The 13,745-nt window shown below is 34.6% G+C and overlaps 1 protein-coding gene across 5 annotated transcripts in view; it reads left to right on the top strand.

The window, feature by feature from the left end:
* LOC117106863 (balbiani ring protein 3-like) overlaps positions 1 to 13,745 on the top strand; it is a 68,667-nt gene that overhangs the window by 11,240 nt on the left and 43,682 nt on the right. For all 5 annotated transcript variants that reach the window (XM_033248353.1, XM_033248351.1, XM_033248352.1 and 2 more), the window contains exons 2-4: positions 2,533 to 2,569; positions 3,069 to 3,155; positions 3,720 to 3,790. In XM_033248353.1, coding sequence (XP_033104244.1) covers positions 2,533 to 2,569; positions 3,069 to 3,155; positions 3,720 to 3,790 — 195 coding nt within the window. The remainder of the gene's footprint in view (positions 1 to 2,532; positions 2,570 to 3,068; positions 3,156 to 3,719; positions 3,791 to 13,745) is intronic.

The following is a 13,745-nucleotide window of genomic DNA, read 5'->3' as shown; positions in this document are numbered from 1 at the left end:
AAGTATAAATTGAATAAATATGATATACAGTCAACAGGGTGAGGATGAAAAATTATGATGATTAACAGTTAAGTTTAACTACAATAGACCGATACATAACATATGATTGCAAAATACAATAGCCTATTATACAAGACTTAATTATAGTATAGGGCCTAAGAAAATAATAATTTATTGAACAGTTTTAAAAGTGTTATAAGGTTTAGGCAAATATCAACACCATTTCTTGCATTTCTATTGGCGTCTCATAATAATACATCATCAATAAGACTAATAATTATGATAGGCAGGTGGTTTTCTCAACTAGTTATCATGCAAACAAGTTACAGCTAATACCGGTATTAACACAATTTCTTGCATTTCTATTGGTGTCTCATAATAATATATTATCAATAAGACTACTAATTATGGTAGGCAGGTTGTTTTCTCAACTGGTTACCATGCAAACAAGTTACACAATACCGTGCCTCATTTATGCATCTATTTAATTTTTGTACATTATAATTATACCCTTGAAGTTATTAACCTCATAACTCTATGGCAGAATTAATCGTTTGTATATGATGAGGCTCTAATAGTTCTAAATCAAACGCATAATCAGTTGCGTTTAAAATCCATCATAACTGTAGACCGTCTTCGTGTATAACACGATACCCATTTGAAAGAAATCATAATCCGCCACCTTTTATTTGTCAGTTCGCATCAATGCACTGTATATATGAAGTCTGGGTGTTTCCACTGGTACCTTAATGGCGGATCTAATTTTGTTAGCTATCTACTGCATTCTCAGTGGGTGTAGGAGCAGAGACACCCTGGTGACTTTGGATCAGGGTGTCTTAAGGTCTGATTTTCATTAGAAAGGTAATCCATCGGTAGGCCCTACCTACCTGCAACGTTAATATCAAAATCCAGCTGTCACACAATCATTTAACTAAATCATAATAAAAGATATTAAAACTTGGCGCCAAGAAGTCACACAGAAGCCCACTATATCAGAAGAATTACGAAAATGGGAGGACTATTCTAAGTAATTAAAGGATAAATTTTAAAAAGGTACTGTACTCCATGCGTGAATGCCTTTTGTTGGTGCAACAAGTAGTATAACGCTTATACTATACTTTTAAATAAACTCCCACTTCTAGTAGTTTGTCCTCTCTGAACAATTGATAGACATATTGTCATTGTCTAAAACCTGAATTAATCACTGTAATAGTTTGTCACACTTTAAAGAGCTTATCTAAGCAGAAATTCGAGGATAATACCCTTCCATTACTATAATATTGCCTTTTTATTTCTTTTATGCGAATATCATCGCTCTTAGCGAGATTGTAATGTACTTGGTACACACAATAGACAATATTAGGCTTCCGGTTTAAAGAATTTAAAATCTAGTCGAAGGTTCTTTTTCTTGAACTTGGGCCTACTGCTACAGTACCACTACTATAGCATAATACTGCTGCTACTACTACTGCTACGTACTGCAGCTACATGTCTCTACTAGTACTTCTATTAGTTGCTTGTGGTAATATCACAAAACAAAATGGACTATAAACTTGCAAATATTTTATAATAAATCGTCATGGATAGATCCTTGTACACATATGATTATAAATAATGATTTATGAACTCGACAACAAACTATGTTATGAATGTCTTTGTTTGATGATAAAGAGATGTTGTTGATGATGATTGTTTGATGATGATGTCGATGATGTTGATGATGATGATGATGACGATGTTGATTTTGAAATGTAATTACATGATCTACCAGCACCGTATTATCGGTAACGTACTAGGCCTATCAACATTATGTAAAAGAATAGGCCTAATTCAAAGTAAACATTGTAGATATGACCAATAAAAATCTTTTTGCGGTCTATAGATTCTAGAATAACGAGAAACACCGGCCCTGCAATTATTTCACGTCGGCTCAGATTTGACGTCATCGAAGCGAGAGAAATTGTCCTTATAACAACGAAACATCGTCAGTCATACGGCGTCCACGGCTTCGTATTCAAGCCGAGAGTCAGATCGTCCAGTTTGCACCTGGGCCTTGTAAATTAACTATATTAATCACATCAAATTATGAACTTTTAATTCTGCCAATTAGCTTTGATCATAGCTGTTGAATGGGTCGACAGGAGCGTATATCCATTGGCAACGCCATCGTGAGTTAAAGCGTACACAGACGTAGGCTAAACTTGACCTGTAATGAACGCCAATGGCACATATTAAATTAATAAATGACTATGGTTACAATCCGCTGTTTAAATTGTATTGCACTTTTCACCGACAAACTAGTACAAAATTATGTTTCGAAGAGATATTTCAGCCTACACTTTAGTATAGAATCATAATTTTTCAATCTAATTTACGTGACATTGGATTTTTAACTAAATTGATTTTATAAATTACCTCAAAGTACAAGGTACTATTATACTATTTAAACCAAATGTTAACAGGCTTATCATAATAAATATACAGAATATTATGTATCACCATTTTAAAGAAGTTTTTTTTTTCTCATTGTAGCATAGTGCACTTCCTCCGGCACCACCAATACAAAAAGGTAAATATGAGATTTCTACGCATACCACTAACATACAATAGGCATGTAAGTGTATTATTCATATTATTTATACTATTCACATAATTCATATTATCATTATCATTGATTACCATCAGAGCTTTTAGAGTTAGATCTATAGAAACTATGGTGCAGTTGTATTTCATTTATTCAACATCCGGTTAAAAGCCATTCCAGATAAAAACAAAAAAAATGTTCATTACCTGAGGAGTGCTAAAAGTGCAAGCACTATCAAGTGGCTCTCCTATACAAAACATCTTTACAAAAAATACATATAAAAAACAATATAGAAGATTCAAACACACTTTTTTTAAAAAATAAGAACACATTTTATAAGAACACCAAGGCTAAATTTCTTTGAAATGAGAGCAAAATAAGGACAAACTGAGGATGAGGTAAACTATCAAATGAGGCTTAAAAAATCTAAAACCAACAAATGTTATAACTAAATTAATTTGAAATTCAAAATTCTGAATTACAGAGTTCCTTGACCATATACCAGTACGTAATGAATCAGAAAAGGATGGTATGGGTGCCATATTGGAAGACAATGCCATAATAAACGCAGGTAAGTCCGTCTTAAATCGTTTTACTTTCCACCCACTTTGCTGTTGGTTTTGACATCAGTTCACGTCCGATAATGTTCCGATTGCAAGCACATAATGTATGCATACTTAGATAGCGCACATTCAATTAGTTCCGAAAGGGCTTAACATGTACTTGGTCCAGATAATTCAGAATTAACTCGGTATGTCCTCTAATGAACCCTATTTGACCCGATTGCTGTGCTCTTCTTTAAAGATACAGCCCTTAAGAAAAAAACAAACTCAATAAATTATTAACGCTGTTTTACTATTATTTAAATATATAGATAAATTTCGGCAATTATTCTTTAGGCCTCCTATAATAAAACTGTCAAATGCAGCGGTGCCACAATAGCACCGTACTCTGCCCCGACTCGGCCGTCTTGATTTGTGATAAATGTTCTGATTCTCAGCACTCTTTTTCATTTTACACCAGTGCCCCTTCATGGGGATCTAGGCTTCTTTGGTAAAAATATGCTATAAAATGTAATCAATGTATAATAAAATATTATCATCCAATAATGTTATTTTGATGTCCTAATTTCCAGCAATAGCACAAGGTCTAGAGGAACCGTTCTTAGTTGAGGGAGATATTTATGTACCGCCAATTAAAGGAAGGGTAAGTTGAACATTAAATAAATACGTTGAAAATTAACCAAGTCACGCGCTTACAGCTGTTGCTCAGCAGTATAGTGGAGTGAAATTATTGGTGGTTAAGATGATTGCCTTCCAATCAAATGAGGCTGGGTTCAATTCCTGTGACAGCAAGATTTGTTTTTCTCACGACTAAAAACAACTTCATACCAGAGCCGTGTGGGAAGGATAGTAGATATCTACTGAACAGAATACTCAGTATAAAGAAGAAAACATAGTGATGATATTTGACATACCTGATAGTATTACACGCGAAATACGTGGGTTAACTTACACGTAGTTTAGGTCTAATATTAGATACGCGTGATACCAAAAGCATGGTTTTGCAGAACCACGATGCTGCACGAAATTCCGTGTTTGCAAGTTCGGGCGTGTAGGTTGTACAAGGTCGCAAAACTAATCCATACTGTTAAACTAGGGGTTAAGATACTCATTTGTGATGATTATTCAAAATGTATTATATAGCTTTCATCACCCATCCGTTAAGGGTCAAGATCATATACCGTATGGAAGTGGCAGTTCCAGGTGTACTATGTACTGGTATCTGATGCATTAACCACACTTCGTTTGTTTGTTTTGTTTTTTTTTGTAAATTTATGCAATGTAGCTTTAACAAGACAATGTCAAGAAAATATATATTGTGAGGAAAATTTTAATAGAAATTTCAATGTAAAGGTGGTGCTATCCTCTTTGTAATATACATAAACAAATCAATACATACCGGTATGCCAAATAGACTAATAGACATATAGGCCTATAGCTTATTTTTAAGAAGTATATCTTTTTGGAGATCCTGACTTGTCGAATTGCGTAAGATGAGGTCGAATCATTTATTGATCTGTTATTTGCAGTGCATCGAAATAGCGTTGTTCCACGCATGTTAACGAGTAGTAAAAAATCAGTTGCTGCTTGTATTCCCAACGAAGCCCCCAGTGACCCAGTTGGTAATGCATCTGACAGTAGAAAGTCCTTCAAGTCTTTAACGTTACATATATATATATATATATATATATATATATATATAGGCCTATATATATAATTATAGCATTACTATAAATGAACCATTATTTATATATATTATATAGATATAAAGGCAACTGGACTATTTATAAAACTGTCAAATATTCTCAGATGCCGTGTGGGAATGTAAATTGGATCCAGATATTCCGGATTACCTCCCATGTGATCGGTTCATTATAGAACACAATGTATTATCCTTTGAGCCTCCTTAAAATGAAAGTACAAGTGTCTGTATTTCAGTGCTTTTCATCTTCAAAACAACAATTTGCCTTTGGCTCGGTTATTATGTTACATTTAAACAATAGACCTATATTGCGATCCTTTTATAGAATCAGTAGGTACAGTACTTGAAAGCTCAAATGGCAGTTTCCTCGGCAATGTTTGTTCAAGATTCTGTAACTGTTATTAAAATTTTACGAGGGTTTATTTTATATTGAAGTTCAAGATACTGTATATAGGTCCAAATAGGCCTTAACTATCGTATCTACAGGGAAAATTAATTGACTTGTTACAACCTTTTTCTGTAGGCGAATGATATCCACAGTGCTGTGCCCCAGTTTAGCTAAGAGGTGAAGAAAAATATAGGCACAGTCTGCAACACTTCAATAAGATGTATCTGGGACAATGATTATAAGTACAGCTATTAAACTATAGTGTCTTTTCGTAGACTTTGTGGAATCAACATTCAATATAGCAACTATTCTATGCTGCTTCCCATTTAAAATTACGACAGTCAACTTTCCGTATCCGCAAAAAAAATTATTAAACATTGCAACACTGCGCTATAGAAGATTTCGATACTTTCGCACATGTTCTTGTTTTGGGCTCTAGCGAAAACTCGAAAAAATTTGTTTCTAGTAAGGGCTTAAATTATTTCTCGCTAAGTCGTGTAATTGATAACTTTCGAGGTAAAATTGGTTTATAAAATGACGTCCTAATACTTAATTCCAGAATACAAGGAGCTGAATCTCAGATACCAACCGTGTTCCACCAACAGTCCGTTGGCTATGGAACACAAAAAAAGGCAAATTTCAAACACAATTCGTTTTGAGAATCGACTGTGTTTTGAAAGTTGCCCTTTTGCCAAAATTGAAGTCAATTTTAAATTTATTTTCAAGCTAATTTTTATTGAAGCCATGATGTCAAAACAAGTTTTTACCAGGAATTGTCTCTCCTTTTGCTAAAACATCCCGTTTTCATTATTCATTTTTCTGTGGACCAACATTACATAAGCCACGTTCTTGTTTTAGAAGGATAGAGTATAAAGGCGTAAACTTAAGCACGGAATGTATTTAAACAAACTTTTCGAATAAAAATGGTTGAAGGTCGACATACAACGATATTCTATTTTGTTAAGGTACCGGTCTACTGTTATAAGCCTATTTGTTCACTTCCAGGCTATAATTATTCCGAAAGTCTTGTTTTTTTTTGGAAAAAATGTTCATGCATTTATTCCAATTTTTAACTGTAGATCCCACTGTCATTTTCACAAGACTTTAGCAAACTTGCTGTAGTCCAATGGTGTGTCTGCAGAATCGCATGAATAATATAATTGCTGCGAAGCAGCCAATTCATATTCTTGACAGGAATTTGACTTTCGAAAGGTCATTGTTTGTCAAAAAACGACTAAGACCTAAGACGACTCAAAAGCGGAGTTTCCTTCTTTCGTTCTGCCGGGTAAAATCAATTACTTTAGGCGACTTTTGTAGACTAACCTACTCGTACCAACGTCCGCATGTCGCGCTAGCCTTATCCTACTCTAGGCCTAGACTAGCTAGGATGGTATAGGCCTAGCCCTAAAGGGACGAAGGTCCCAATGAAAAACAACGTCGCTCTTTGATAGCTAACATTGTCTATTTAACATCACAATAATTCATTATTAGACCTATAGTTGTTTTTTGAATTGTACTCCACAAATCTCAGCCGATACCTCGCACAACTGGCTAACGTCTCTATCTATTGTCGTGACGTCATGGCTGGCTGGCTCACACTTGTGATATGTCTCGCACTTGTGATCAAATAACACGCTGGGACGCACTTTGGCAACACTCTTTGGCAGTCAACTCGCCCCTAGAAAACCCGCCCTTGGAAACTTGCCCCATAAAAAAATGTACACTTCCTAGACCATGCAGTCTTCAAAATAAAAATTGTAACCTTTGGTAATCAACTACATTTTCCACATACATAGAAATTGTTGAAACTTTATTTAAAAAAATCTAAACCATAATTCACCACACTATAGACACTTTTTGACAAAAATGAAAATTACGACTTTGTTACCCAATGAGAAGTGTTCTAATATAGACAATGGGTCGTGTCTCATATTATTTGTTATAGTTTTATTATTCATTATTTTCACTTGACTCGCATAAATAATTTTGTTCGAAGAAGATTTATATGCAGTTGTACTTCGCAGCACTTCATTTGCAATTTGCAATTTCTAGTATAATAATTGGCAGACGGTTTCATTTCAACCATTTTTATGTGGTAGACAAGCGCAGCTATACATAAGCACACACATGTATGATTTCTAGATAGTGATCGCATCACGTTCGGACATAATAAAGGAATGCGACAGAAACCTTTGAATTCTCTATACTTAATCCTGTTTTATATGACATTTTTATCAATCGTGACAATATACATATCTTAACATAATACACGTATCTGAAATATTTGATTTGTAATGATAAGCAACACTATTGAATTCAAACTGCCTATTGATTTATTCTTGCTTGCTTTGCTACGATACGGAGGATGATATTAATTTTCTCACTAGAAATCTGGCAAAGCCTACAATAATCTACGCATGCCTAAATCATATTTATGACAAATAGCATCATACAAATACTGTAGTATAATTCTTGTTAGTCAAGGCTATATTAACCCACTAAAGAAATACCACCTGAGGACCAGTTTATCAATCAGAAGGTGAGCCCCTTGGATAAAAAAAAAAGAATCAAGTTTAAAAGAGGGCGCCATTTAGATTGCGATCGCAGCTGCGACATTACTGTTAATCATAATCTGAATACGGAGAATTAATTGTATATTCATCTGTTTGTTCATAGTTTTATCAAGGCCGGTTGTATTCACAACAGATACTGTAAATCCCAACTCTTTAGAATCTTTAATCTGAAGTTAAAAGAGTATGCTGAAGTACAATAGCAGAGTGACCCGTTTAACCGTAGCCTACTTTGTATCTCTTAATGCACTCTTTACTTTAGGATCTACCTTGCCATATGTAGGCCCTACAAAATTTGTATTAAGTGTCGTAAGAAAGAGCATAAAATATACGAATAGGCCTATGTCTCCAGCTACCAAAACAAAGGTTATCGCTGATTAAAGGTACCTTAAAGGAAGGAAAGATTATGTAAACGTTGTCTGTTTTATTAATTTGATTTAAGCAATACATGTACAAATTATTTTGTCCATGATTTATTTAAATTAGATTTAATATTAGGCATTCCCGTGTAACGATATTTTTTGTTTGTATTAATTAAATATATTAAAAAAACACACATTGTGTATGCAACGTCAATTATTGTGAAATATTTTAAATAAAGATAATCATTACCTAAAGGCTTATAATGATCATGGAAAAGCCTATATAAAGCCTACCAGCCATATGCCCGATTCAGGCCGTTGGGAAAACGCATGTACACCGCAAGACCTGGAATTATGGGCAGCACCGCCTACAGTAATCAGAACGACAAAAAGTTATGAATGAAAGTTATTGAAATCTTGGCTGACCCCCAATAAACAGTTCAGTAGCCTGCAGTAGCTTAAGCCCCCTAAGGCGCTAGTATAGTGAACATATTATTACTACCAGGTTTGGATTCCCATAATATTATAACTAGAAAATGGATAGGCCTATGCATTGCCACAATGATGCTATTGAACACGATATCTGTAAGTTACGTTCTACTGTATTCAAGAGTCAAGATTCAATATGTTTTATTTGGTCTATATATAAAATAAACAGAGATTGGTAAACTACGAATCCTGAAATGATTTTGTTTTCTACTTAGCTTAACTGCAAAACAGTACGTTATAAAAGGCTTGTACTTTTGTACAGAAAAGACAATTTAATCAAATATTTATCTTTATTTTCAATGTGTTTGATATCATAATTATTAATAATTATTAATTGAAAGGCCATGACTTACAGTTTTTTAGTATTTTCAGAAACAGATTAGCAAAATGTATAGTGTCATAACATTATTTTGGAACGTGCTTTAAACTTAATATCCGAGACACAAATTAATTGTATATCAGTTATAATTTTAAAACTTCAAATATTTAAGCCTACATAATTTGTCATTATTTGTAAATTATTTTTACGTTGCTGCACAGTTGTGATACGAAAAGTAATTAAGCCCACATCGAATTCAGTTAATAACCGTTCTTTTACAATCATGATTGGAGTGGAGTTGTATTATGACTTAGCAGAGATGCTTGCCTTCTAATCCCATGGTCCCAGACTCTGTGCTTCTTTCTCACGACTATAAACGATTCCATTCCCTAATCCTCAACAGGATGATTCGGTTTATAAAGCATCGTTCCATCCTGTAAATGGCGAGTTACACTTTTTTTTTTATAAGAACCAGTAAAATATTGCCTATGCTCAGTGTTCTTATTTTTTGGCCGATTTCAGGCTCAAAATGTTCTTTTTTTGTTCTTATTTTACATACTTCCCAAAGATAGAATATTATTACTGTACAGCAGTCTATTGCTGTACTGCATTTTTTAGGGTATTACATAAACATGCCTACTGCACATTAGGTGCAGGTAAGATTTGTTGGTTTTTCTATAAAAACCTCTTATAACATTTTACCTCAGCATCAATTTGTTCTTGTTTTGTTCTTAATTTTCAAGCAATTTCAGCCTCAGTGTTCTTATAAGATTTTTCTTATAAAAAAAAAAGTGTACTTGTTGTTGGATGAGGATGAAATAAGTAAAATCAAACAAATTAAAACAAAATTATGCATGAACTATAAAATGTGTCCGGTTCTGTAGCATTTGTTTTTGTGTTAATGCCAGCACCGAACTGAAGTAAAAATAATAAAATCATCCAAAACATTCATACAAGCATTTAATACGGTATAGCGTATAATGTATCGTCGAATCTGGGTCGTCAATAAACTGCAGATGAATTACAATGGCTTGGTCGTATTTTACAAACCAGTTAACGAGTCAGATCAGTCCAGCCGCCTGTCGGATAAGCTCCTGTCCTGTAACAGTTCATTTATGATACTTCTAATAAAGCCTACATAAAATATTCTACGAACGTGAAAACAAATTTAATGTGTGAATCATTCATGTGAATAAATATCGGGACAGCCATCGTCTACGCCTACCTTATTTTAAGTATTTCTTTTAAAATGTTATATTACCAGTTTCATTTCCAAAGCAACTTTAAGATACAGACATAATTTATGCGAGTCGAATGGCCGTGAGCAACCTCAGCCATAATATCGGCGCTGGTTTGAACGGCACGCTCGCTTATATAGGCCTGATTATAAGCCGTAGGCCCAGTGCGCAATTTGCTCGTGTACTATAAAGAACCTACGTCTTTCGAGTGGATGCTACCCCAGTGTGCTGGTTCATACGGCCCCTGTTGTGGGCACAAGAGACCGGTTTATCAGGTATACCAGACACGAAGAGATCCTTAGGGGAAGAAAGTTTCTGAATGAGATACTAAGTCCACCCTTACAGCGCTCTGATCGTCATGAAATAGGGCTATATAAATGCTGTAATGTATGTGGCTCTATCAACTAAGACCATTACAAAACTATTCAATTTTGCATCGTCTTCATTTGAATCTAATGTAAACAGCCATAATCTGTAATGATGTGTGCGACTACCATTAATTTGACTTCAAATCGAATAGGTGGTAGGCCTAATTGAAGTTTGTATTTTCCAGTGTTAGAACAGAAGTTACGTGAATTAATTATATTTCACAAGTTTGTATATCAAAAATTTATTCATGCTAATTGTAGTTTGCCTAATTGAATCACCAGTTGATTGGAATAAGTCATTTTATGATCTAAGAGGCTTTTTATTTTTGCATTTGGGTGGGGGGATGGGGTGGTTCAGATCAATTTTCCTCCCTTCCGAACAAGCATGGACCTCCCTTTCGTTGGTTGCCACTTACGGTCGTCAAATAAAAACAAATAACATCCCGATATAAGTTATTGTGTTTTAAGCCTCAAAGTTTTTTTCCATTTCTAAAACTCAAAAACCTGTCAATCAGCGTAAAAAAGTCCTGCTATATTTATTTTTATTTGGGCAGTTTTGAGTTGTTTTTGTTCTTAATTGTAAAGATTAGTCGACATTAACATTATCAAATAATGAAACTGACCTTCCTAAGCCACACTTTTCACCTTGTCTATCAAACAGCAAATTAATTAAATAACGCCTGTAACGTCTATTGTTAACCTTGTAACGTCAATCATTCAATCAATCCTACATTTCAGTCAAAAATTGTAAAAGATGTTATAGCAAGAAAAAATAACCCAAAATACATTAACCATACCACCGTACTTAGAAGGGCTGTTTCAATCATGTATGTATACCCCATGTGTCTCCATTCAACCGTACATCTGAGTATCGCATCTCATAAAAGTGCAGGCCCACATTTTCACTGTTGCACTGCTCGTATTTGGACTTCAAATTCTAGTCTGGCATCCATCAACTTAACCATTTTCTTAAAGATTGTTGAACGTTCCTTCTAGTATATAAATGACCAGTAAACATCTATTTCTCATTACAATTTTCATAAAAATCAGCGTCTCTGTGAATATGTAATATTTCATTGGTTCGGCCGGGAAAACATCATTGTCTTTGTACAGTTGGTATTTTTCCAATTTTGATAATTATATTGTAAATAATCTACATTTAAAAAGTTGAGTAGTGGAAGTGAATCAAAACAATTTCAATGTATTACAATAGATAAAAAAAACTGATAAAATCCATGAAATGACACTCAATGACAGACGCTGGTTCCAGCCGCTCCTCCAGGGTTTGGTTGGTAGAACCAAGTCTTCTCGGATAAAGACTTAACATATAGGTCCAGTACAGTGTACACATCTAGCACGGCGGCTAGGTGGTCACATACACAATTAGCACCAGTGGCGTATCTAGGGGAGGGCGGTGGGGGCGCACGCCCCCCCCCCCCAAAAAAAAATACTCGCGTCCCCAGTCGTTCCCCCCACCAAAATCACGGTCAAGTAGTTAAAAATTAACTAAAATCACCATATTTTGCGAATTAGCGCCACTAAATTGATCATCGATCCCCCACTTTACCTTCGTGCCCCCAATATGATGCTTTACCTTTAATGTCAAGCATGGTGACAGCTACAGTAGCACAACCTATAATTACGGTATAGAGGCCAACCCTTGTTAATAAAGGAATCAAGTGTCCTACATGGATAATTATAATGATATAGAAACGGCTATGTCTTAGCCAAGGCTCTTTTCTCCATGCTTGTAGATCAGTAAACAGTTTTACACTCTATAATGTACAGTATATTATAAAGTTATTCTATTATCTAGCCAGCTTACAATGCTGAAATTCTGATGCAGTGAATGTAATATTTTTATCTCTGACATTGTAAATTGTAATATAGGCCTACGTTATCGGCAAGAAGACGGTAGTGTTAGAATTTTTTAAATTGTGTATTACGTTTTACGGTCAACTTTACTTTTACTTAAGTGTTAAATAAGTTTCAGAATCAACCATAATTAGTCAATCACATTTCCAACTCGGGTAATTATATTTGATAACGTCTGCAAAAGGTCATCGACTTGCATTATATGTACCTACGTGATAAATTGAAATTTTGGAACTTGTTAACGTAGGCCTATTTACAATAACATCACCAGGTGTTACAACGTGTCGACGAACTAAAAAAAAAATACTTTGCAGACGTTTGATTAGTCTGACAAGCGATGAAAACAAAATTTGTGTCGTTTAACAAAGTTACCGTTTGCTATTTACATTACTTTCACTGCTACATTTTTTTTTTTAATTTTTTTTAATTGTGTGTGTCTACGTGTTCATGTCAAGGGTTTGGTGAACATGATCATCATGTTTAAAATGGAAACATCCTGAACTCTTATAATGTGATTTGCCGAGGTAACGTCATCTTCATCTCGACGCTCTATGTCCACTGTACGCGCAAAAACGTAAACAACACAGACTGCTGCTGAGATTTAAAGTTAAGAACTGAGACTTCAGGTCCACGCGCACTGACCTGGGAAATATGAATCTGTATAATTATTGTTTCTAACGTGGCGGTCCGTTTGATATCAGCGAGGAAACCTCTGAAAAATAACTTCTGGCTTATTATTCAACGTCATGTAAAGTACACTGTATGTTAACAGGACTATGTTCTCCCTGAAGACATCCTGAGATCAATGCAACACCAGATCCCGTATCATCTGACGTTAGTATCAGACATTAGGGCAAGGGTGACACATCAGGTTTGTCTACCATGGTCTACCCTAGCACGTCCCGGTGCTCTTAGCGAGACAATTATGAATCCTATGTAAATATTGCCTGTAGCGTAACAATATTTGGATCCTAACTGTCACAGGTTTGATCAAAGATTTATTTTAATAGGTAACACTTGCAACTATATTGATCTGAAATAGAAGCAACCTAACAAAACCAAATTTATTTAAGAAAAATAATAAAAGCAATAACCGTACAGTTTTTGATTCATTTGAATCTAGCTTACTGTATATTTGCCCGTTGGCAATTATCAGGTGTAGGCCTACACACGTTCAATACGTTGTTTCATTATATTCATTTCATAATATTCAGATTATTTCAATTTTATTTTTTGAAGATTACGATCATAAAAAAGATTTATCGGTGAAATAAATACTCTAGGCAT

Source organism: Anneissia japonica, unplaced genomic scaffold (genome assembly GCF_011630105.1).
Source record: "Anneissia japonica isolate Jap-2015-1 unplaced genomic scaffold, ASM1163010v1 scaffold1165_len1893470_cov193, whole genome shotgun sequence".
Lineage (NCBI taxonomy): Eukaryota > Metazoa > Echinodermata > Crinoidea > Comatulida > Comatulidae > Anneissia > Anneissia japonica.
Note: the sequence above shows the minus strand (reverse complement) of the source record. Positions and strands in the feature narration are given on the sequence as shown.